This window comes from Rana temporaria, chromosome 2 (genome assembly GCF_905171775.1).
Source record: "Rana temporaria chromosome 2, aRanTem1.1, whole genome shotgun sequence".
In the NCBI taxonomy this organism is placed as follows: Eukaryota; Metazoa; Chordata; class Amphibia; order Anura; family Ranidae; genus Rana; species Rana temporaria.
Window position 1 is genome coordinate 263,992,403 of NC_053490.1, and position 23,621 is coordinate 264,016,023.

Here is a 23,621-nt window from a genome sequence, read left to right on the forward strand (position 1 = left end):
AAGAATCCGCCAGCCATTTGGACCAAACCTTGTCATATTTTTGAGGGCAACCCCTATTAGCATAGCAATCCTTGTAAAGAGGCAGGCTGTTGTTGACCAATTGCTTCCACAGGGAGAGAGGAGGAGGATTAGGTTTACGCCAGCTAAGGGCTATGGCCTTGCGGGCATAAAAGAGAAGCAACCCGACCAGGGTGCGACCTGCCACAGTGGGAATCAGTTGTTCTATCAGACCTAATATACATACTGCTATGGAGGGTTGAAGCGATATGGTGGTGATCTGCGTAATGACCCGTAGTATCTCCTTCCAGTAATCAGCGATGGCTGGGCAGGTCCAAAAAATGTGGGTAAAGTAACCTGGGACTGTACCACAACGCCAGCACCCCGGGGGGGAGGCGGGGTTCATTTTGTGCAACCTGTGTGGGGTGAAGTATGCGCGGTGAGCCATCTTGAACTGTATTAGTCGGTCTCTCAGGGAGACCAGGGATCTGAAAGGGAAGTCCCACATGTCATCCCAATCGTCATTGTCAAAGTCAGGAATGTCGTGTAGCCATTTGTTTCTGAGGTTTTCCAGAGTAGGGAGGGAGGTTAGTATTAAGTGAGAGTACAGTCGCGAGGTGGGTTTGTCTGTACACCCCGACCTAAGGAGGGTCTCTAATGAGGACTGAACGAACTGAAGGGGAGAACTGGAGAATTGGCGACCAAAGGCATGGGAGAGTTGTAAATATCTAAAGAAATAGCTCTGCGGGATGTTAAAGTCCGAAATCAGTTTGGGGAGTGGGGCCAGAGATTGGTTGGAGACCACCTGGGCCACTCTTTTAACACCAAATTTGGTCCAAGCGTGGGGTTCAGGCAATTTGTAAATGTGCTCAATGGTGGGGTTCAACCACAAGGGGGCAGAGCAAGCATTATTAATATTATAAAAATAATAGCATGTCAATTCAACACTTTGGCTGTACAAACCTTAGCCAGTTCAAACATGGCCTGCAGAGATTGTTCATCTTCAACAAAATCATCCTTTACATCAGCATCTAAAGTTAGATAAGCCAAGCCTTCAACTGCCCACTTTCTTGTTTGTATGTCAATGCTGGGATTACATAGCCACCTATAAAGAGACACCGGTCACTTTCCATGTGGGAATGGAAAACACTAAACTAAACAAAATAAACACTCCATACACAACAGATTTTATACAAACTGCTTAACTATTTGCTGTGTACTTTCTTTTGAACCAAGTAAAGCCAGCATATATTATGTACTCTAAATAGTATATGTGTGCATGCTGTGATAGACATGAATGGTGAAAAGCTTTTATTGTATAAGATACTTACTTCCTGCATTGTTTAGCAAGTTTATCTGTAGATCCCTCAGCAAACTGCCTTAAAGCGTAGTCTGAACCACCAGCTGATCCCAGCTTGCAAAGACCCTGCAAATAGAAAACCATACAAAATAAGTAAGACACTCAAAGGAGAATTTATCAAATATCCAAGAACCAGGCGCCTCTTACTTGGTATACTGCAACCCATGGACCTGCTACCCTGCACAACCAACTGGTGACAGTTTTTGTCTATATCTGATCAAGGCCATATTTTATGTTGGCATAATGGTACTTTTGACCCACAAGGAATTTTTTAAAAGAGAAGTTTAGGAACACAAAAAAAAACATCCAAATTCACCCACATGGTTGCAGCACTGATCCCAGCTGCAGCTGTCCCCTGCCAGCTCTACAGCTAGAACTGATCGCAAGAGCCAGTGACTGTCAGTCACCAACTCTCTGACCTTGCCCCTCCAGTGCAGGGGGTGGGAATGGCTGGCTCCGGTATTCAGCGGCTTTTCCGTCCAGGCATTTGAGTGGATCCTAATTGTAAAGTTGGAATCTTTCCAGAGCCTGGACTGGGTGAGTGACAAAGATCCATAAGAGAAGTAGGGCCAAACATGCTTTCACTATACTTCTCCTTTAATTGATTTTCAAACTTGTAGTAAATATTTTTCTCATCTTTCCTGTTTTTCACAGCCTTTGGTCTAGCAAAATGGGTTAATAACCCATTATTATTACAAGGTCGTATTTTAAACCAAAAATGATGAGTGAGGTCAGTGAAAAGGTAATTTATAAGAGGGAAAATGACAGAAGGCAGTAACTTCCATTGAGGTAGTCTGACTTGTATAGCAAGGGTCACAGAAATTCATGTGCTATGGTCTCTAAAGTGAAATGAGCAAGGATCAGATTTAGAGTTCAATGTCAGTAACATTGTGCCAGGCTGCCAGCTTGGATTCATGCTCATAAGTATGCACATGTTTCTGTGCATAGAAGCCTCGCTAGCTAAGCAACCTGTGTGCATGAGTACACACATTACCATGCATGCATGTCCACCATGGATAGTAGGTATATTTAAACTTGCATAGGCTCACTACTGAATGTTTTTTCAAATGTGTTCCTGTGACCCATGATCTCTGATCTTGAACCTTGCACCTGACTTTAATTTCTGACCCAGCTTCTGCCTGACTTGTCCTTAGATTTCACCCGTTCCTGCATCTAGGCACTTCTGCCCTTCTATCATCCTTTCAGGCCCTGTTGTAACTTTTAGGGGAGCTCATGTATGAATTGTCACCCTCGTCATCTTGGGCTCCTCCTACAGGTACATGGCACTCAAAGTAAAAGGCACTGGTCCCATTCACTCTTTGAGCTAAGTTGCAGAAACTCTTAACTCTCACTGTTAAGCACCTATATTTCTATATGTTACAGATTTTTGGAAGTAACAAGTCTTTGCAGGCCCTGTTGTAGCTTTTACGGGAGCTCGGAAAGGAATTGTGCAAGAAGTCACTCTCATCATCTTGGGTTCCTCATACGGATACATGGCACTCAAATTAAATGACACTGGTCCCATGCACTCTTTAAGCTTGTGGCAACTCTTAACTTGCACTGTCAAGCACCTACGCTTATATATGCTACAGAATTTTGGAAGTCACATGGTAGACACAGTAATCAGCGGTGTTGAAAGCATAAAAGATTTCAGTTTGCTCATACTCACCACCAAAGCACGGATCTTAATCTTTTCATTCTTTGTTTTCTTGTAAATGTCTTTTAACATAGACACTCCATTAGTGATGATGAAGGAGGCACGGCTAAACTTTGTTGAGGCATGAATGAGTGCTTCCACTGCAACCAGCTGGTCTATCTCATTTTCTGATGCTGTCAGTGCTACCATCATTTCCATTACACCCTGCAGCCCAAGCAATTTGTTTCCCAGGTCAAATGGTCCTTGCAGAATACCTGACACAGTTTGTATGGCATGTAAGTTCTTCTCCATATTCTTAGGGTCAAAATTACCACTGCGAGAAAAAATAACAAATGTTTGTCATGAGGCTAAACAGTAAGATGTAAAATGGAGAGATGATATACAGTGTAAAGAAATTGTTGTCAATGCATTGACATTTGCAACATGTACTACTCAAATCACAAGTAGCCCATGGCATACATATTTTTATTCTTATGCGGCTCCTAAATGGAGGAATATATACCTATCTGTGAATGCAAGCCATATGATGGGGATATGGGCCTAGATCTATGTTTTTTTTAAAATATTGCTAGATTATATTATTAATTGTTGATTGTGATCGTGGAGGGGCTAATCACTCAGCAAACAAATCACTCAATGTGCATGTCTTCCCACTTCCCTGTATTGCCATTTAATATGTTGGCGTGGTCAGAATTTACATGGTCTGTAACTGCACCCTCATTCTATTCCTTAAATGTACACAACAAAAGAAAAAAATCTCACTAGTAGTAAACTTGAGTTTTTGTGATCTGCCATTTTATAATAATATAATAAAAAAAATTGTTTTGTTCTCAGCTATCCTTGTGAAAAGTAAAACATCTTACTGGCATTTTTTGAAGTCATACTGGTAACTAATAAGATTGGTGATGATGAAGATCTCAACAATTTTGCAGAGGAGTATGGGAACATATTGGGCAATCCATTGGAGGCTGTATTTGTAAAAATGTTAAGGACCAATACCTTTATGTTTTTCAAATAACTCTAATTGGATTTATTTTAGATACAGCACGGTATGCTATTTGCCAAGACTGAAACTGTTACTACAAATCTGTTTATAAAAAGCCAAACTATACTTGTCTGTACATGTACAATTGGTTAAGGGGCAATAGTGCAGAATATAAATATCTTTAGTACAGCTAAGTATTTTCCCAAAAATAAAAATAAAACTTTACATTTTAATGATCATTTTCTTTAATGGGAATTATATTAACCTGGTAGAGCATTGTAGCATTAATCACTGACTTTTCAAATTTGTAAATTGTTGTTAAATTACTTACGTTATGTACTCCTCACATATTACACGGAAGTTGTCTCTTTCAGGGTCACAGCGCATGTCATCATATAGCTTATTTACAAGAATGGAAGCATTTAAACGGGTGTTCACCGTGACTGGAAGGCTGTTTGGCAATTCTGGGATTTGCCCCAAAGTCTTTAATATCTTCTTCAGTCCTGTCAGTAAAAATATTATTGCTTTATATATACAGCTCTGATCACTGACAACCTCATTGTTTTTGTGAATTTATTTTCCCCTTTACATTTTTCTACGCTGTTTTCCTATGGCAATGTCCTTAGCAGTAGCTAGAAGAGGGGATTGCATATACTTTGAATGTTATTTAACAATAAATATATGACTTTCAAACAATTGTCTACGCACAGGCTTTATAGAGGCTACAGAAGTACCTATGACATAAATTATTATATGAGATAAACATACCGTAAAGGACATTTTTATGGTAATCCTTTGCCATAGGTGCATGTTTTTTTTGTAAAACAAACATTTACATAAATAATATGAAATATAACATTTTCCAAAAGTCATTAAAGTTTCTTTTGAAGCACAAAGCCTCATTCCTAGCTCCCATATTGCATTTTCTTTCATCTTTGTGTTTCATTCACTATTCTTTTTTTTTAAATAACAATAATTAATAAGAAAATAAGAATTACATCTAAGTTGCTAAACCCTGAATTGAAGTATAGAATTTAACAAATAATATAAATCAAAACAGGCAAATTTAAATTTATTTTAATTAAAGTGTTGCAAGATGATAGCAACTGTCTAAAAGGCAAATACAAAGATGAAAAAAGCTATTTGGGGCAAAAATATATCTGTGTCATCAATTGTATAATGCATTTTATTAAAACATGTTATTTTGAGAGTTTTAAAATATTTGTTAATGTCACCTGTGTCAATTACGAATAGAGATTTGGTGTTGTCTTTAATCTTCTGGTCTTTACGGGGGACGTTTTTATTTAGCAGATTTAGAGCCTGATCCCTGCCATGTCCAGAGACCTTTTTACTAACAAGCATGTCCAACAAGTGGGTGGTGATCATCTGGAGGTCCTTCCTGCTGTCTGTAACAAAACATTTAGATGGAGATGTAGGAATCATTCATACCTTATCTTAGGATTACAAACCAAAACTTGTATAGACAATTAATGGCAAAAACTGCAAAATAGTTGGAGAATATTACTTTGTTGCTTCTTAGCACAAAAATCTAAGGCTGACCAAATATGTCACAATCTCATTGTAAAATGTTCTTTCAATTTGCAGTAATGCATGCAGTGCTGGTGCAAGAATTTTTGACACCCTAGGCGAAACCTAGTTGTGCCGCTTCCCCTTGGCTCCACCCCTGATTCCACTCCCTTTGCCCTGCCCATGTATACCCCACCTTTTTAATAAAGCACCCATCAAATGCAGCCTCACCAGTGCCCATCAAATGCAGCCTCACCAGTGCCCATCAAATGCAGCCTCACCAGCGCCCATCAGATGCAGCCTCACCAGCGCAAATGCACAAATGCAGCCTCACCAGCACCCATCAATGAATGTTTGCTTGCTTCCATTCATTCAGGAGTCGGGACACAGCCCTCCTCCACCGCTGCGCCTCTGACACTATGTGCGAATGGATGCGCTGATGCTGAGACTTAGTTGCTTGCTGAAGAGAGTAGGAACACCAGTGGCCGGGCGCCCTAGGCAGCAGTGCGCCCTAGGCGGCTGCCTATTTTGCCTAGTGGTAGCACTGGCCCTAAATGCAGGGCCCCTAACTGAGTGCAGGTTGAAAAGATTTTATATTTCTGCAGCATTGATTACTGTATAATAATTGGCGACTTTATGCTATTGTGTAATCTTATTGCGCTGTGTAAGTACCCATTTTTCTTAATTCTTCTCAATAAACTTCAAGTAAAAAAAAAGATTGTTCATGCAGGCCTTCACTTTTTTTCTATACACATCTTAAGAAGATTTGTACAGAGCTTATTCAGATTGTAACATGTATGGTCAGTTTAGGAGGCTGTGTTTTGTGCACTGCACATATTTCTATCAGTACAGCCCCAACTCTCGTGCCTATTACATAAACTGCATTGAACATATGGGTTCAACTTGGACGTACAACATATTATATCCAAATTTTCCAGAGCTCTTACCTAAAACCAAAGCCTCTTCTTTCCCATGGTCCTTTCGATCCTCTCCTGTCAGAGAGTCCACAATATTCTGTATCAGGTTGCTTGTAGCTATAGCAATTTCTTCATGATCAACTGCCATAATGCTCAAGATTTTACTGATACCCACAAGATGTAGGATAGCTGTAGCCTTGAGGAAAAAAACATATGCAATGAAAAACTAGAAAATTCACATACTTTCAAATGACTAAGCTCCTATGACTAAGCTCTGAGGGGCAGAGCGAAACACGTTGGGGGTGTGGCCTGGCTGGAGTCCAGGCTGAGGTTACCACTTACTCATTTTAGGGAAAGCATCGATGTGCAGCTACAGGGAGTCCTTTCTTCTCCTTTAAAAAGTATCTCCCTTTGTACATTTCTTTAGAAAAAAAATTTTTTCTTTAACCTGCAACTTGTTCCATATACTATATTTATATTGCAGATCCGGCCACACTTTGTTTTTCATTATAGTAAGGAAGGGTTAGAACATCTGCCATGTTTTATTGCTGTTTAAAGACTGTCTTTGAGTATAACTATAGTCAAAAAAAAATTTTTTTAAGGAGTAGAGAGGGATTAGAACACCTGACAGTTTTTATTGCTGTCTGTGCCCCCATTAGGGAGATTCACACTCACTGTTTGTCCTGTTTACTATTATGATTGAAAGTGAAAGAAAATAGAAGATTATGGGTTGTCCCCATAAAAGTAATAGAGGGGAAATCTTTCAATGGAGACACTAGTTCTGCTGACCTTGGAGTCCCAAGGGAATTCCCTTAGTTTGCAGGGGTTTCCTCTCCCTTTGTGTTTGGTTATGGGACAGAAAGTGAAGGGAAATTTTCACAATTGGACATCACAAAAATCTGACAAGGGGTTATAACACTCCCCAACTCAACAATTTTTTTGCCTATAGTTCTACTTTAATAAGGAGATTTCCCTTAATATAAATGTTGTCATCAGGGCAAGAAAATATCTCTAACACAATAAAATACTGAAAGAGGCTCTAGCCACTTTGTATTTCGATTGTTACGCTGTTTATGTCCCTATGGTGATTTTCTCTTCTGACACATTGTTTCCAAGACGGGAAATAAGTGAAAATCTCTCCATAAAGATCAGTAAAAAATATGTGGATGCTAACCTTGCCCATTTACCCAACACTTTACGAAAAGGATTTGGCTGGAGATATTCTTTCTTTTTTGAATTAATAAACTTCTTTAGTTAATGAAGTCCTATGCTGGTACCATGGACAATGAGGAATTTAAGGCCCCGTACACACGACCAAAAATGTTTGCTGAAACTGGTCCGCAGACCAGTTTCAGCAGACATGTTCGGTCATCTGTACAGCCGAGCGGACAGGATTCCAGCGTACATTTGCCCGCCGGGCCTTTTTCGAGCGGCAAATGTTTCTAAACTTGTTTAGAAACATGCCCGCTGGAATCCTGTCCGTCGGACATGTTCGGTCGTCTGTACAGACTTACCGTACATGTCTGAGCGGCCGCCATCCCTCGCATGCGTCGAATGACTTTGACGCATGCGTGGAAGCATTAAACTGCCAGGGCCGTGCATGTCGCCGCGTCATCTTCGTGGCGACGGCGCGGCCTCGTCGCCGCGTATCGTGTACGCACAGATTTCTGTATGATGGTGTGTACAGCCATCATACAGAAATCTCCGGGCGGACATGTACGCTGAAAACGGTCCGGCGGACCGTTTTCATCATACATGTTTGCCCGTCTGTACGAGGCCTAAAGTTTGGCAGGCCTTAGAAGTTATGTAAGTAGAAACTGACAAGGTCCAAAAAATTGCATACACTTACTCTTGCCCTGTGGCCAGTGCACATGCCAGAAAGGGTCCTCACTGCAGAAAGAATCAGCTCTGGGTCTTTGGTATCCACCAATTCCATTAGAAGGTTCACACCATTGTTCTGGAAAATTCTCTCAGCACCTGCATCCTCCCTGCCCAGAACAATTAGATTGTTGAGAGCCTGCAAAAAAGAGCATTTGAATATTAAAGGGATTTTAAAGAAAAAAAATTGTTTTCATAATAAGCATCCTTTACCTGCAGACATTCCTCTTTTCACTTCCTCATTGTTCGTTTTTGCTCAGAAGTTGCTCTATTTCTTGTCTGTTCTGTTCACTTCCTGCTTGTCTGATTTTACTGACCACCATGAAGGGAGGCTTTACTGCGGTGGTCAGTAACGTGCTCACCCCCTCCTGGGAACTACATCTGTGTGGCAGGACGCTCTCTACGTGTTAGAGACTTCAAGGAGGTGTGAATTACTGGGTGTGCCGCAATTCATACAGGGAAATGTAGTTCTTACATGAACGAGCGCCGCAAACCAGGAAGCGAATGAGAGAACAGAAACTAGAATGCCGGAGGTGATATAGATGAAGGAATTTAATAAGTATTTACTAGTTTTTTAACAGAATCATTACACTATTCTGTCTGTCTACCTTGCAGACATTAATTTTAGGCAAGAAAATGTTTTCCTTTAGTGACCCTTTAAGGCCTCATTCACACCTATGCAGTTTGCATATTTCAGGTGCATATTGCATTTTTTTCAATACAAGTTTTTGATCCATTGAAGTCTATGGAACCAAAAACCAGAAAAAAGTCCCTGGCCCTTTCCAGAAAATGCAGAGATGTGAACGTGACCCATAGGAAACCATGTTAAATGGACTGTAGTGTGTTTCTGCAAAACTGAAAACGCACTTTTAGGCTGGATTCACACCTATGCAAATCTGCAAAATGCAAAAAGCACAAAAAATGCATAGGTGTGAATCCAGTCTAAAGCATGTATATGAACTATATAGAATGTTTATTGCTATAATTATTATTTTTATTTTCTGTTATTTTTTTTGTTCTGTGTTTTCCAAAAATGGCTGTTAATATTAGAGAATTTTCAGAAATCAAAAAAAAATTTTTTACCTTTTCTCGTTTTTCTTTTTCGCTGTTTGGGTCCAGCAGGATTTCAAACATGTTCTGAACACGAGAGTCAGTGGAGAACTGAACGCGAAGCTGTGGGAATTAAGAGAGAGAGAGGTCGATTGTGATGATATAGCACACGATTTATCCAGATAATTTAATCTCAGTGAACAGTATAGTATTAAAGTGGTTGTGTACCCTTACATATTTCAAGTAAAGTGAGTGGCCTCAGGTGAAACACAGAGATTAAACAAATCCTCCTACTTAAGTTGTACTTGTTTATCTGCAGCCTTCTCTTCTCTACAGCCATTCAAAATGCAGAATATATAAACCCTGTCTGAGATTTCAGAAAGTAGGAGGTGGAGAGCTAAAATTACACATTGCAGATCTCAGTGAGAGCCAGGGCTGGACTGGGACAAAAATTTGGCCCTGGACTTCATCCAGACTGGCCCACTTTGACAGGTCTTTCCCATGGCGGTCGGACAACTTCCGCACTCCCTCCCCGCCCACCTAAGCCCCCTCGCCCTCTTCACTAGCCACTAGCCATTCTACTTTATTAGAGTAGAACCACTGGTACTGGTACTCTTATAGGCAGTACCAGTGGGGAAGCTAGACATTATTTCATCCGGGGGAAAGAATCAGTTCGGTGCCCCCCCCCCTTATGGGACAAGATTAGGCAGAAGTGAGAAACTCCCAGACCATAGCTGTTGAGTCAGCTGTCTGTCCCCTTCCTCCATGCTCCTCTGTCGTCCCCCCTGCTTCTTTGTCCCCCCCCCAGGTGAGCGCTGCGGGGAGGGAGAGACAGAGGAGTGGAGGGGGGCAGCAGTCCGCTGTCACTGAAGCCGGCCCACTGAGCCACCGGCCCACCGGGAAACTCCCTGTGGTCCCAATGGCCAGTCCATCCCTGATATATACCTAATATTGCCTCGGAATTCAAGGGATTTTTTGAGTGCAGCAGTTTCGGAAATCTTTGCAATCGGTGGCCAAGTGCAACCTTTTTAGAATACTTACCAGTATAAAGAAGTACTGTTTATACCATATATTTTATTAAACTGTGGTGTTACAGCAAGCAGGGTCTTACCTTTTCCTGAATATTAGTACCTAGCCGGTGCAGAGTCTCTACGAAGGTCTTATTCTTTGGCTCTAATGTTGCACATCTCTGGACATCCTTATATGCTTGGTCCAGCTTCCCCAGTTTCTCCAGAGCCTGGCAACGTCTGAACAAGGCTTTTATGTCTGATGCATCAATATCGATAGCTGAAATTGAACAAAACAATTATCTCATTTCAGAGTGTCTGACCTAGTTGTTAATGCTACCAGTCATAACCAGTTGATTAGATAAATCTCCCGATTTGAATTATTATGGTTTACAGCAGGGATGCTCAACCCGTTGGGTGTTTACCTACTATTTAATCTCAATAACAAAAAGTAGTGGATAACACTAGTGTGAACAAGCACTCTATGTCTATTGCATCGGTGGCGGGAGGATGATGGATAGGATCAGTTCCTGTATATGCCATCTCTGTCACCCCTTCTGTCCAAGTGTAAAACAGAATGTGACAGGGAGGCTGCCCGTGCCCCTTGGAGCATAGCATTGCGACCCCTGACGCTACACCAGTGGTTAGGGGGGGGTATAAAATCATGCCTCAACTATGGGGTTTTACCACCCCACAAACCGCAAATATAAGGCTTCTTTTACACTGATACACTGCAGTTTGCTTGCACCGTGGGTGCAGCGCAGTATATCTACAGCTTTCCTGTGTGTTAGCTGCGCTTTGCCATTATTTCCATTACATCTTGCAGGTGTGGTGCACTTTCTGAAGGCTCACTAAAGCTCCTGCATTCAGGATTTTTGGTGCGCTTTCAGAAAGCACACCAAAGCCGCAGGATATAATAGAAGTCTATGGCTCAGAGCAGCTAAGCCATAGGAAAGCCACAGGTACACAGATCAGCGTGAAATCAGCTTGATTGTTGTTAACCCTTTTTTAGGTGCTAATTTGCCCATTACAAAAGCACAGTTCTGATGTTTAATACACTGACCTTCTTTTGCTCTTCCAGCTTCTGCTGGCATCGCTCTCCAGGCTGCTAGAAAGATCCCAGACAAAGTGCACTTGGTATCACTCTGCCTGGGACAGGAGCTGGTGCTACGAAGGAAGGATCAGCTTATCCAGCTCCTGCTCTCTCGGCGGCCGCCTGCTTCCTCCACTACCAGTGCCGGCTCATCGCACTCTGATGCTCTGGGATATCAAGTCTTCAAACCTGTTGATCACGATGCGGGCTTGCTGACCTAACATCCCAGAGCATGAGAATGCGCTTCTCTGGTTTGAGGTCATGGGTCACATCAGAGGGCTCTGTGCCAGGGGTTGAGCAGGGGTTGAGCACCCTTGGTTTACAAGGCAGTCAAGCAAAATGTTCTGCTGTTTTTCTTTACATGTCTTACCTTTAGCGGCATCTGAGGCTGCCTGAAGAAAATTTTCCTGGATAAAAGAAAAAGATACAGGTGAACTCATTTTACTGAACGTTTGCTCTCAGCACAAAAAACGTTAGGCTAAATGTACAAAGTTTAAATGCAAGGATAAGGATTTTTATCTTAGTCGTATGACTGTGATTTTTAAATTTAATTGCACACTTTTTGGAAATAATGATCCTTATTTTGGTGTGGTAGGTTTGTGTATAGTAAAAATGTACTTATAATTAGATTATTAAGGCTTCTTAAACTTGTTTTATTTTTCAAGCTGATGAAGCACATGATAGGAGTAATAATGTATTGTAGCTAGTGTCAAGATTGTGACTTTTCAATGCACTCATAGTTCCACACTTCACCTTTCCACAGCAACCATTTCTACTTCAATCAGAATGCACTTATAGTATAATATTTCATTTTTCCACAGCCAGAGTTTACCACTGATTTTACAGTCCACATACCTATACATATCACTGCCTGATGCCTGTCCACCCTGGATGCGCCCTGTGGGGGCTGTCTGACGTGAAAGTCCCCGTCTCAGCCCCCAGGGGGAGCGCTTCCCGCACCTGGGGGCGTTGGTGGACCGACTCCCATGCCAGCAGTACATGGAAACCTTGTAAGTACCAGCTGGGACTCTGACTCTGTGTTCATTGTCCCCTAAATGTGTGAATGCATTGGACCAATCTGAAATTCTATTTATGTCATTACACAATACATGTTTTCTCCTGATAAGCGTCAATAAGTCGCGAAATGCGTAGAGCCAACAGATATTGTGTGTCAACTATGTGTCAAAACAGCATCTTCACATTGCATCAATTCTTTTTTGTCTGTGTACTGTTATTTTCTCATATTCATTGATTTTATGAACTGTCTTGCACCATACATTTATACATACATTTTTATTTTTTATATAATAAAATTGTTACATTTTAATTTTGTATATTCTTTTGTCCCTCCCTGTTATGGATTAGATTAATAACCTTTAACCTAGTAGGTATCTATTCATATGTATATTTATGAATTTTTCTGAATAATAAAATATAGTCAGTCATTTATAAATGAATTATGTAAAAATTAAGATATACAGTGTATTATAGATATGTCCACTATTATATAACAATTAGACCTTTATCCCACACATGCTTCATTTAAAGTCCCACCCTTTCTGTTATCCTTTTTATTATACATGATAGGAGTATTCCATGCTCAGTTTCTTTGAACACTAGACCTGTATGCTATGACATTCCACTACAAGCTACACAATGGCTGTCCTTGCAGTCAGAGTTAAACTTTAAGGCAAGGCCTCCAAGAAATATAATTCCACGCAACAGCAAAACCAAATAAATCTGAACTCCAGAAATACAATTTTATAAATATAATATAATTTTCTTTTGATTGCCTACAAAATCCCATAATCGTTAAGGTTTATTCTATAAGAGGGAACAGCTTATGCCCCGTACACACGATCGGAATTTCCGCTGGGATAAACTCAGATGGATTTTTCTGACGGAATTCCGTTCAAGCTGTCTTCCATACACACTGTCACACCAAATTCTGACCATCCAAAATGCGCTAACGTACAACACTACGACGAGCCAAGAAAAATTAAGTTCAATGCTTCCAAGCATGCGTCGACTTGATTCTGAACATGCATGTTTTTTTCTCCGTCGGAGTTCCATACAGATGAACGGAGTTTCATCTGAAAAATTTAGAACATGTTCTCTTTCTAAGTACGTCGGAATTTCTGATGGAAAAACCCTGATGGGGCACAAACACGGTTGGAATATCCGATGACACAATTCCCACTGACTTTTTCAGTGTGTACAAGGCATTAGCTTACAGTGTGAAGGACTGTTGAGGTCTGATCACTGTATCCCTCCCTTCTATACTATCTCCCTATCCCTGCAATTAGGAGACGATGGGGGATCTTGAGAGGCATACCAGAGGGAAGCAATTAGGACAAAACCATGTTCAGGCACAATTGTTCTCCCACTGATAAGCCTAAGGTGACTAAAATTAGCCTTCTTCACAAAGTTAAGTTGGCCACACACTAGTGAATGTTTAAAGAAACATTCATATGGACTTTTGTTGGAATATTCTCAGTACATTTTATGACTTGACCAATGTCATTCAAAAGTACTTTCATTTTAAAAGTAATATTAACTTTCAAAAGTAATATTAACTTTCAAAAGTAAAATTTTGTTTGCTTTTATCATTCAGTTTTGGAATAAATGGACTTTCCCAAAAACCACATACACTGTTAGAAATTAGTTTGTCCAGGAATTTTTTCCATCCTGCACCTTTGAATTTTCCTGTTACTGTGGTGGAAAACGAATGTCGGTTTGACCCCACCAACAATTAGAAAATTGAATGTTCTTAAAGCTAAAATGTTTGCATTAAATTTTACTAGAATATGACACAGAGACACACAGGGCAGCCATCACAAATTTTGGGGCCCCTTACACAGCTTTAGGCAGGGCCCCCCTGGAGCAGAGAACCGGGGGGGCCCTCCTCTCTCCTGCCGCGAGATGATAAGCGGGACGGGGGTTGGTGTTGACGAATAAAACAAAGAACCGGGCCCCTGGGGGCCCCTTACAGGTGTAATGCCTGTAACCTCTGATGGCAGCCCTGGAGACACATGAGGCAAGCATTCATGTTTAAGACCAGGTGGCTGGCATAGATAACTCAGGAAAGTTGGCTCTGCATATCTGACTGTTCTGATGTCAGAGAAGGCCTAAACTTGAACCTTCTGCAGGGTGCTGGCTCAGGCAAGGTATCCATATGAACCCATGGATGTTGATGACCTCCACAGCCTCTCTGGTCTTCTTAAACTGTTCAGTTAGTCTACAGGACAAATACATGGTGAAATTTTGCATTGGGCAACAGAATAGGAAATTGTCATTTCGAATTTTATTTTTTATTTTTTCTGGGATCAGGTCAACTAAAATTTTGCAGGATAACTATCTAAAATCACAATGGAATCTTCTGTTTAAAAGAGGAAATAAATCTGTCATTTGAAATATTAGATTGATCCACATTAACCAAATCTATAGTGTAGTTAGGGCTTGTCTCATGGTTTAAATTTTAACTCCAGTATGCCTGTTGGCATGTGTTTTGTTATGCTGATTTGTTCAATAAAAAATATTTCTGTTAAAAAATAAAAAGCACCAGTCCGAACGTTTATTTATAAATATAAATATAAATAATAATAATAATAAAGATACATTTCTGTAGATAGAGTTATGCCGCGTACACACGACCGTTTTTCGGGTTGTAAAAAATTAAGTTTTTAAGGGTCTAGAAAAACAATGTTTTTTTCATCTCAATCATTAAACTGGCCTTGCCTACACACGATCGTGAAAAAAAAATGCTCTAGCAAAGCGCGGTGATGTACAACACGTACTACGGCACTATAAAGTGGAAGTTCCATGCGGATGGCGCCACCCTTTGGGCTGCTTTTGCTGATTTCGTATTAGTAAAAGACGATTCGCGCTTTTCAGTCTGTTACAGCGTGATGAATGTGCTTACTCCATTACGAACGCTAGTTTTACCAGAATGAGCGCTCCCGTCTCATAACTTGCTTCTGAGCATGCACGTTTTTTTCACGTCGTTAAAGCCCACACACGATCATTTTTTACGACGTAAAAAACGACAACGTTAAAAACGACATGAAAAATTATAGCATGTTCGAAATTTTTAATGCCCATTTTTTACATTGTGAAAAATGCTCTGGAGCCCACACACAATCGTTTTTAATGACATTTAAAAAAAAACGTAATTTTTTACAACCCGAAAAACGGTCGTGTGTACGCGGCATTAGAACCTGTGTCATGTTTTTGTTGGTCTCTTTATTTATACTAAGGAAATTTCTCTTCACTTCCTACTGTACCACCAGGACAGGAATTATTGAAAAGCATATGCAATAGGGGCACACGCGACAAGAAAAATTTAATAAATTCGAACTCTTCCCCGCTCTATCCAGAACTCGAGTAAATGGCTGTAGGTGCAGTTTACTTTTCTTATAACATACCTTTTTAAGATAACAGGCTGATCTGTTACGATACAAGACGGCCAGCAGATTCTTATCTTTAGCAAGCTTTATGGCTTTGCTGTAGCAATCAATAGCTTGGCCATAATCATTTTCCTTGAAAAACGTATTTCCATCTTCTTTAAGTTGAATTGGGTCTTCCATCTGAAAAAATTCAAAATAACAAAATAAATACATTGTTAGATACACCTTAGAGATGATGGCCCGGATTCAGAAAGCCCGGCGTTACTTTGTGCGGGCGTAGCGTATCTCAGATACGCTACGCCGCCGTAACCTAGTGAGGCAGGTTCTGTATTCAGAAAGAACCTGCGCCCTAAGTTACTGCGGCGTAGCGTATGAGGGCCGGCGTAAGCCTGCCTAATTCAAAAATAGGAAGATGTGGGCGTGTTTTATGTTAATTCAGTGTGACCCCACGTAAATGACGTTTTTAGCGAACGGTGCATGCGCCGTCCGTGGACGTATTCCAGTGCGCATGCTCCAAATTACGCTGCAAAGCCTCATTGGTTTCGACGTGAACGTAACTTACGCAAAGCCCTATTCGCGAACGACTTACGCAAACTACGTAAACGACGCTAAATTCGACGCTGGCCCGATGTCCTCACTTAACATTGGATCCGCCTCATATAGCAGGGGTAACTTTACGCCGGAAAAAGCCTTACGTAAACGACGTAAAAAAATGCGCCGGGCGGACGTACGTTTCTGAATCGGCGTATCTACCTAATTTGCATATTCTAAGCGCCACCTAGCGGCCAGCGTGAATATGCAACTAAGATACGACGGCGTAAGAGACTTACGTCAGTCGTATCTTAGCCAAATTTCGGCGTATCTTGCTTTCTGAATACAGAAAGAAGATACGCCGGTGCATGCTAGAATTTACGCGGCGTATCAATAGATACGCCAACGTAAATTGTTTCTGAATCCGGGCCGATATCTATCTAGCATTACCTAGCATAAGCCACTAGATGGGGCTGACTATACAACAGAACAGCAATGTGCGCCTACTGCTGTACAATGACACTAAAATAAAATGTAACAACTTATGTATCATCAATAGCAGCCTATTACTACATATTCCACTGCTAGCATCAATAAATACATGTTTATTATTATATAGATAAAAGGGATTACAAAGCCATAGTACAATTGAAAAAAAAAATCAGCTCCAATTTGTGTCATCAGAAAAGAATGATAGATAGACTTACACTGTCTGCAGATTGATTGTGTATCAGGCAGAGTCTGTGACTAGAAGGGTCTGGGAAATGTCCCACACACTACCCATTTGTCTGACAAACAGCTGTGTGTATTCAGATGACAGGCGGCTTACCATATATGGAAAGTCAGTTGTCCCCAGTGAGACAAGTGGCCCTGTCACCTGTCCACAGACCAACACACAACAACTTCTTCACTAATTACAGAAAAAAATCAGATTTTGTGTATTTTTTTAATTAGAAATTGGGGCAATTTAATAAAGCATTTGCAACGCTTTCCTGGCATTATAACTGCACTAGAAATCACATCAATAGTTCATGAATGAAAATTAGTTAATGAGTAATGGCTTTGCTGGGGCTTTTGCAATAAACGGTGAAAGTATTCATGCTTTAACTGTAAGGTGCAGTAAACAGAATTTAATTAATTAAAACCAGACCGGGGCAAAGCTAATTCTGATTGGTTGCTATAGGTTACTTAAAGGGGTTGTAAAGGTACAATTTTTTCCCCCTAAATAGCTTCCTTTACCTTAGTGCAGTCCTCCTTAACTTACCTCATCCTTCCATTTTGCTTTTAAATGTCCTTATTTTATCTGAGAAATCCTCACTTCCTGTTCTTCTGTCTGTCTAACTCCACACAGTAATGCAAGGCTTTCTCCCTGGTGTGGAGTGTTGTGCTCGCCCCTCCCTTGGACTACAGGAGAGTCAGGACACTCTCTACATTGCAGATAGAAAAAGGAGCTGTGTGTTAGTGGGCATCCTGACTCTCCTGTAGTCCAAGGGAGGAGGAAAGCACGACACTCCACACCAGGGAGAAAGCCTCACATTACTGTGTGGAGTTACAGACAGAAGAACAGGAAGTGAGGATTTCTCAGAAGAAATAAGCACATTTAAAAGCAAAATGGAAGGATGAGGTGAGTGAAGGAGGACTGCACTAAGGTAAAGGAAGCTATTTAAGATTTTTTTTTTTACCTTTACAACCCCTTTAACCTAAGCTGGCCATACACTATACAATCTGATTGCACAATCTCCTTTAGGTGCACCAAAATTTTGTAATGTAATGTAATATAATATTTAGTAATATGAAGACAAAACTAACCAATGCATTCAATCTATCAAATCAGGCAGGCCTTAGCACTACATAGTTGATGATAGATCTAAAGGAGATTGTACAATCAGATGGTAACATGTATGGTAGGCTGGCCATAGAAGGTTCAACTCTTGGGAGGTTCAGCAGGAACCGACTGAGCTTCGAATCATGTATGAGCAGGCTGAATGCACACACGCTGATCAATCAATCAACTTGGATACAACCAGCCTGATGTATTTTACATGCGATTATCGCTAGCGGCTGTTATCGCTACTAGCAATAATGACTGTGTTCTCCTGGAGTGGACGACTTTCTTCCCCCCACCGCTGGGAGAACACAATGGCAGGAGGGATTCCCTAATTAACACTGAATGTTGATGGGGGAATCAAGCTCATTCCTTTCCTGCAACCCAACCTTAGATCCTTGTTCCAAAAAAAGTATAGTGTGCAAAGATTAATTCTAAGTAAAGCATCTCCTGGCAACCTATGGGATCTTTATTTGAATAGCGCATTTTACACTTCCTTCACTGAATGAGCATTTATCAGCTCCTAGTACTCTAAAACATCAATAAAAAGTAAATGTTATCCAAAAAAGTTGTATTCGTCATTTAAGTAATTGTTACCTTGCCAGCATCCAACAACTAAAACACAAACTGATTGTTAGACAGATACGTATCCTAAAGTGGAATTTAAATAATATCAATACACTTGGATCCAAATACATTAGGTGGCTTCATTATACTGCAGTGTGTTAGGCCTCATGTACACAGGCAGAAAAAACGCAACTGGTGGTTTTCCTTTTTTATGTGCCTCTGAATGCAGCTCTGTTTTTGCCAATGTGTTTGTGGACATTGTGGCGTTTAAAATTTTACGTTTTACAGCAGCATTTGGGGGATAAAAAAAAAAATGCTCCAAAGCCCGCATTTGCATAAATGCATATAAATGCATATAAACATGTAAACACGTAAAGTCCTTCTAGTGGCTTAGGATAAGTGAATATTCTAGCCAAAAGATTACGTCTGCTCGCATACACTTCTAAAAGCAATATGCCCATAAACACACATTAATTACTTGACAAACAAACATTTTTTTATTCCGGATTTTCCTCCTGAAAGAAAGATCCAGCATAGATGATGAGTATTATAATGTGCCAGTATAGTCTTAAGCCCCGTACACACGGTCGGACCTTTGTCCGACCAAAATCACATCGGAATTCCATCTGAGTAAACGTGTTCTCTATCTATCTCTATGAGTAAACACTAACATTAGTGTGAAACGCGTCAGCTGTCCTAGGTTCCGTTGCTGTGACTTGTAGTGCCTGTTTCCATTTTTTTACATTAAAGTTACATTGGATTGGAGTGCGTCTGTCCTGATCATCTTTTGTTCTATCTAAACTCCGACGGAAATTCTCTGAATTTCCGATGGGGCATACACACGGTCGGAATTTCCGATGGAAAAAGTCTGTCTGACTTTTCCATCGGAAATTCCGGTTGTGTGTACGGGGCATTATACTGTAATATGTCATATATATTTATTGTAGAATTGTACTATATGGAATGGTTGATGTGTGTATACAAGTAAAATGCCATAAAATGAGGTGGTTACACGGTGTTGAGATAGAAATTGCCTAAACAATTTGACAACCAAATCAAATATTGTGGTAGACTACCTATAGGCAAAGGACATAAATATATGGCAAAATTAAAAACAGTAACCACATATTAATATTATTATTATTATCAGAAGACAACAAGGCAAATAAAACAAGAAATAAAAGGTGTCAATAAATATTAATAAACATACATCATTATAAAGACACTAAAGTTCCAGTTTTTTTCCAATATATAGATAATGCAGTTGATTTTTTTGCATTACATAAATGGTATATCCCGACTACAGAAATTTCTACTGTGATCTCAGCATATAAACATACCTTGACTGGCATATGGGATCTTGGACTTTTCGTAGCACTTCTCAGGCAGCTTGTGTCCTCTGTGATATATATAGAAGTGAATGAAATGGTCCAGGACTGTGGAATGCTGGGACACCAGACACACGCAGGGGTGTCCTCTTGTAAATAAATATTTTAAGAATCGATAGACAAAATCTTCAATGATGAATTGTCAGACATAAGTTTAAGCTAAACAACTTTTTTTCTTGTTCCACATGTTGGCACACAAATGTGCATGCAAAGAATTGTAGAGTACTTAAGTAGTTGTAGACCCCCCTGTTGGTGTTATCAAAGCCACCTGCCCTGCCATTTATGGAGGTGACTGAAAGCTGACCACTGGGACAGCTAGAGGCATGAAGCTGATATAGTGGGAGATGATCCAGAGCAGCTGTCAGAGCTGGAGGTGCCTAGTAGCTTCTGGAAAATGAAGTGTGCCCATGTCACTAGGCCAGGCTCATCCACTCCAAGTTTTCTTTTCTCTTCGGTTATTACGCTGCAGTTTCTATGTCCATCATCCCATGGCCTATCTGGTTTATTATTTCACAAACAAAAAAAGATTACTTTCTCTAGCAAATAAAATCAATATATATCATGCAGCCCCTTTATGTATGTATATACCGTATTTATTGGGGTATTGTACATCCAGGACGTGAGCGCGAGAGGAGCCGAGCCTGCCTGAATATACACGAGTGTACTGCGGTCGTTATATGCCGGTGCAGTGCTCAAACTTGGCGCGGGTATCGGCGTATATCGCGCACCCACGATTTTGCCCTGATTTTCAGGGCAAAAAAGTGTGCGGTATACGCCGATAAATACGGTATATATATATATATATATATATATATATATATATATTATATTCTGTATATGCTCATGTTTATAATACAGAATACTTTATTGACCCAAAAGGAAAATTTGGAAATACAGTAAATTGCAATTTACCAAATCATGCAATTGCAGCTTCAGACTGACAGGATTATGCCCCGTACACACGATCGCAATTTCCAATGGCCTTGGACAAATTGGTGTGGGCACAGTGGTAACAATTGATGGCATGGCACAGTGGCTGCGTTTGATGGCACAGTGGCTGCATTTTGGCATGGCAAAGTGGCGACAATTGATGGCACAGTGGCGAAAATCGATGGCACAGTGGCTGCGTTTGATGGCATGGCACAGTGGTGACAATTGATGGGCACAGTGGTGATAAATGATGGCACAGTGGCTGCGTTGGATGGCACAGTGGCTGCATTTGAAGGCATGGCACAGTGGCGACAATTGATGGCACAGTGGCGACAATTGATGGCATGGCACAGTGGCTGCATTTGATGGGCACAGTGTGGCTGCAATTTTTTTTTTTTTTCTTCTTCTTCTTCTTCTTCTTCTTTGTTTGTTTGCAAAAATTTTGAGCACTAGCCGCCACTGTTCACATTTATGCAAATTGGAATGCTGTTTCACGGCATCCAATTCGCATGACAGGAGCATGTTCACATATCTCCGGGGCGGCCGTGAAGCGCACAGCAGAAGGGTGCATCCTGTGCATCTTTGGCTCAGTTTCAGGTCCGAATTCAGGCAAAAAGGATATGTTTATTTATGAAAACTTAGGGGGTTATTTATAACAGAGAATAGATAACACTATTTTGGCACCCTCTACTGTAGGTCAATTTAACCAGTTAACCACCAGCCGCCGTCATATAACGGCGGCAAGGTGGTTGCTTAACTGGGGGTCGCCGTTATTTAACGGCGCCCAGCAGAAGCAGGAATGCGCGCCGCCTCGGGCGCGCACACAGAAAATTCTGTGCGCACCGGGTCTATGAGACCCGGCGCTACACAGATCACGGTAACTGACCGACAACAGCGGTCTTTTACCATGTGATCGCGCCGTCCAATGACGGCACGATCACAGGTAAACAAACCGGCGTCATTTGATGACGCCGGTTCCTCCCTCCTCTCGCTGTACCGATCGGTACAGTGTGAGAGGAGAGCGCGGATGGCAGCAGCAGTGTGGGATGGATCTGTGACTATTGCAGTCACAGATCCATCCATCCCTGCTCAGCCATCCCTGCATTAACCCCTGCAATACTCTGCCTTCCCTGTGCAATACTCTGCAATAACTCCTGCAATACTCTTCCTTCCCTGTGCAATACTCTGCATTAACCCCTGCAAAACTCTTCCTTCCCTGTGCAATACTCTGCATTAACCCCTGCAATACTCTTCCTTCCCTGTGCAATACTCTGCATTAACCCCTGCAATACTCTTCCTTCCCTGTGCAATACTCTGCATTAACCCCTGCAATACTCTGCCTTCCCTGCGCAATACTCTGCAATGCTCTGCCTTCCCTGCGCAATTACTCTGCAATACCCCCTGCGCAATACTCTGCAATACCCCCTGCGCAATACTCTGCAATACCCCCTGCGCAATACTCTGCAAAACCCCCGCGCAATACTCTGCAAAACCCCCGCGCAATACTCTGAAAAACCCCCGCGCAATACTCTGCAAAACCCCCGCGCAATACTCTGCAAAACCCCCGCGCAATACTCTGCAATACCCCCGCGCAATACTCTGCAATACCCCCGCGCAATACTCTGCAATACCCCCGCGCAATACTCTGCAATACCCCCGCTCAATACTCTGCAATACCCCCGCACAATACTCTGCAGTACCCCTTGCGCAATACTCTGCAATACCCCCGCTCAATACTCTGCAATACCCCCGCACAATACTCTGCAGTACCCCTTGCGCGATACTCTGCAATACCCCCGCGCAATACTCTGCAATACCCCCGCGCAATACTCTGCAGTACCCCTTGCGCAATACTCTGCAGTACCCCCGCACAATACTCTGCAATACCCCCCGCGCAATACTCTGCAGTACCCCCCGCGCAATACTCTGCAGTACCCCCCGCGCAATACTCTGCAATACCCCCCGCACAATACTCTGCAATACCCCCCGCACAATACTCTGCAATACCCCCCACACAATACTCTGCAATACCCCCGCACCATACTCTGCAATACCCCCACACAATATTCTGCAATACCCCCCACACAATACTCGGCAATACCCCCCACACAATACTCGGCAATACCCCCCACACAATACTCGGCAATACCCCCCACACAATACTCTGCAATACCCCCCACACAATACTCTGCAATACCTCCGCACCAATACTCTGCAATACCCCCGCACCAATACTCTGCAATACCCCCGCACCAATACTCTGCAATACCCCCGCACCAATACTCTGCAATACCCCCGCACCAATACTCTGCAATACCCCCGCACCAATACTTTGCAATACCCCGGCCAATACTTTGCAATACCCCGGCCAATACTCTGCAATACCCAGAAAATACTCTGGGGAAAAAAATGTGTTTTAACCACTTCCCGCCCACGTCATATGAGGTCCTTGACTTTGTGCAGGGATATCTAAATGATGCCTGCAGCTACAGGCATCATTCAG

At 41.6% G+C, this 23,621-nt stretch overlaps 1 protein-coding gene across 1 annotated transcript in view; it reads right to left on the minus strand.

Moving 5' to 3' along the window:
• UNC45B (unc-45 myosin chaperone B) overlaps window positions 1–20,386 on the minus strand; it is a 46,203-nt gene extending 25,817 nt beyond the window's left edge. The window contains exons 1-12 of the mRNA XM_040336897.1: window positions 20,141–20,386; window positions 15,896–16,057; window positions 11,842–11,878; window positions 10,483–10,658; window positions 9,405–9,494; window positions 8,293–8,460; window positions 6,474–6,639; window positions 5,235–5,405; window positions 4,331–4,502; window positions 3,027–3,327; window positions 1,329–1,423; window positions 961–1,102 (exon numbers count right to left, since the gene is read on the minus strand). Of these exons, the coding sequence (XP_040192831.1) occupies window positions 961–1,102; window positions 1,329–1,423; window positions 3,027–3,327; window positions 4,331–4,502; window positions 5,235–5,405; window positions 6,474–6,639; window positions 8,293–8,460; window positions 9,405–9,494; window positions 10,483–10,658; window positions 11,842–11,878; window positions 15,896–16,057; window positions 20,141–20,152 (1,692 nt within the window). The 5' untranslated portion in view covers window positions 20,153–20,386. The remainder of the gene's footprint in view (window positions 1–960; window positions 1,103–1,328; window positions 1,424–3,026; window positions 3,328–4,330; window positions 4,503–5,234; window positions 5,406–6,473; window positions 6,640–8,292; window positions 8,461–9,404; window positions 9,495–10,482; window positions 10,659–11,841; window positions 11,879–15,895; window positions 16,058–20,140) is intronic.
• Window positions 20,387–23,621: the final 3,235 nt, after the last annotated feature.